This window comes from Pteropus alecto, unplaced genomic scaffold (assembly GCF_000325575.1).
Source record: "Pteropus alecto unplaced genomic scaffold, ASM32557v1 scaffold12, whole genome shotgun sequence".
Classification (NCBI taxonomy): Eukaryota; Metazoa; Chordata; class Mammalia; order Chiroptera; family Pteropodidae; genus Pteropus; species Pteropus alecto.
The window spans coordinates 4152484-4154306 of record NW_006432669.1 but is presented as its reverse complement, the minus strand read 5'-3'; the positions used below and the strand labels follow the sequence as shown (position 1 = coordinate 4154306).

Genomic DNA, 1823 nt, shown 5'->3' with positions numbered 1-1823 from the left:
TGAAGTGGAGCTGAGGCGATGATGCTAACGCTGGGGAGCAGCTGCCAATACAGATGAAGCTTCACTGGCTCACCTGCTGCTCACCTCCTGCCGTGTGGCTCAGCTCCTAACAGGCCACAGACCAGTACCTGTCCGCAGCCCGGGGGTTGGGGACGCCTGCTCTATCCAACACCACCACATCCAATAATATATGGGTCTAATTCTTTTACATATTTACCAGTTCCCTTCCAATTTCCTCTTCTTTGCATCTTTGTGTGGACAATAGATTAATGCCAAAGTGCTTATTCCCTACAGATACTTCCAGACCAGGCAGACTTCAATCAAGGTCACAGTAGAACTGAACGTTTCAGCTTCTTTTCCAGTGCCTTTTCTACAATGTTGGGTCAGGGATGGAATGGAAATAGAATGAAGAGCATTAATTTTTTTTTCCAATTTGTCCTACACTTTCCCCATCACCATTCCCATGTCAATCACTTCTTATTTCTTTCCCAACATTCCTGTATCTTTCCCTCCTACAGATACCACTTATTGAAGTTGTGTTAGAAACTGTTTATATATAGTCCATTCCAACAACTCTAATAAAGTAGGTAGTAGCACTAATAGCTAACATTTGAGTGCTTACTATGTGCCAAGCGTTGTTTTAAACATTCTAGATGTATTAACTAATCTAATCTGTGAAGCAACAATTATTCTTCCTATTTTACAGATAAGGAAGCTGATGTTCAATGCCCTGATTACACTGCAAGTAACTGGCAGAGGCAGGATTTGAATTTACGTATGATTGGCTCTAAAACAACCTTTAATCATTATTTAACTAATAATTATCTGATCATTATTTCGGCGCCCAATTTGGTGAACATTTTGCCATCTCATGGCTATCCTCATCCTTTACCTGCCGCAATGTTCTCTTCTTCCCTTCCTGACCCTCCCCCGCCGCGCCCACCCAAGGTCCTTTCTGCTCCTTATCCTATCGGTCTCCCACATTCCTTTATTACGCTGTCTTCTCACTTTCTTTGATCCCCACATTCCTCTCAATTTTATCCCCGTCCCTCAGATCCTTGTCTTTCTTTTCTTAGGACCGCCGTTCATAGAATTCCCTTAGTCCTCTATTTCTAAAATTCCTCTCCTTTTTTTAGGCTAGTCTTCCCTCCCACCTCAAGGGACTCTTGCATCCCGGGAGCTGTCACCTCCCTTTCCCAGCGCCCAGAGGCCGCGCGTCGCGGCCGGCGGCGGAGGGGCGCCGCAGGGTCCTCCCGCTCTCCAGCAGCCCCTGGGCGCGGTGCAGTCTGGGGGAACATGGCCGCTTCCGGTCTCCCTCCCGGGCCGGCGCTGGCCTGACCGCGGCCCCTGTCCGGCGCACTCCGCCCTCCGCTCCTCCCGCCCGGCAGCCGCGGAGGTCGCTTCAGCCTTTCTGTCCCGCTGTCCCCGCCGCGCCATGGAGAAGAGCTCGAGCTGCGAGAGTCTTGACTCCCAGCCGGCGGCAGCACGGCCGCCCAGCGTGGATTCCCTGTCCAGGTAACCTGGACGCCCAGGGCCCCGCCCAGCGTCCGAGGGGGTGAGAGGGCCGGGGACTCGGTGGATGGCGCCCCAACTCGCGGACTCTGGTTCTCGAAGGCTGCGTCGGAATTCCTTCCCTGACACTTGAGAGGCACTTCTTCCTCCTTCTCTGGGGCTTAGAGGCTGGGAAAAAGGTGGTTAAAACTCACTGCTTCTTTATCGCCCGGGGCTCTCTCTTGTATTCCGATCTAGTTTTATCCTCGGTAAAGGTAGCCCCAGTTCATTAGTTTTCCTGATATCTCATTTCCTCTCAAATCATTTTTTTT

At 50.8% G+C, this 1823-nt stretch overlaps 1 protein-coding gene across 5 annotated transcripts in view; it reads left to right on the top strand.

Annotated features, from left to right (window-relative positions):
* Nucleotides 1–1293: 1293 nt before the first annotated feature.
* MTMR2 (myotubularin related protein 2) overlaps nt 1294–1823 on the top strand; it is a 98785-nt gene continuing 98255 nt past the window's right edge. For 2 of the 5 annotated variants that reach the window (XM_015585992.2, XM_025043760.1), the window contains exon 1: nt 1299–1515. Coding sequence is in view for 2 of the 5 variants with exons in the window: in XM_006907492.3 (XP_006907554.1) it covers nt 1436–1515 (80 nt within the window). In the remaining 3 variants the exon portion in view is untranslated. Of the gene's footprint in view, nt 1516–1823 lie in introns of all 5 variants that reach the window. The other 3 variants (XM_006907492.3, XM_015585991.2, XM_006907493.3) reach the window with 2 other exon arrangements.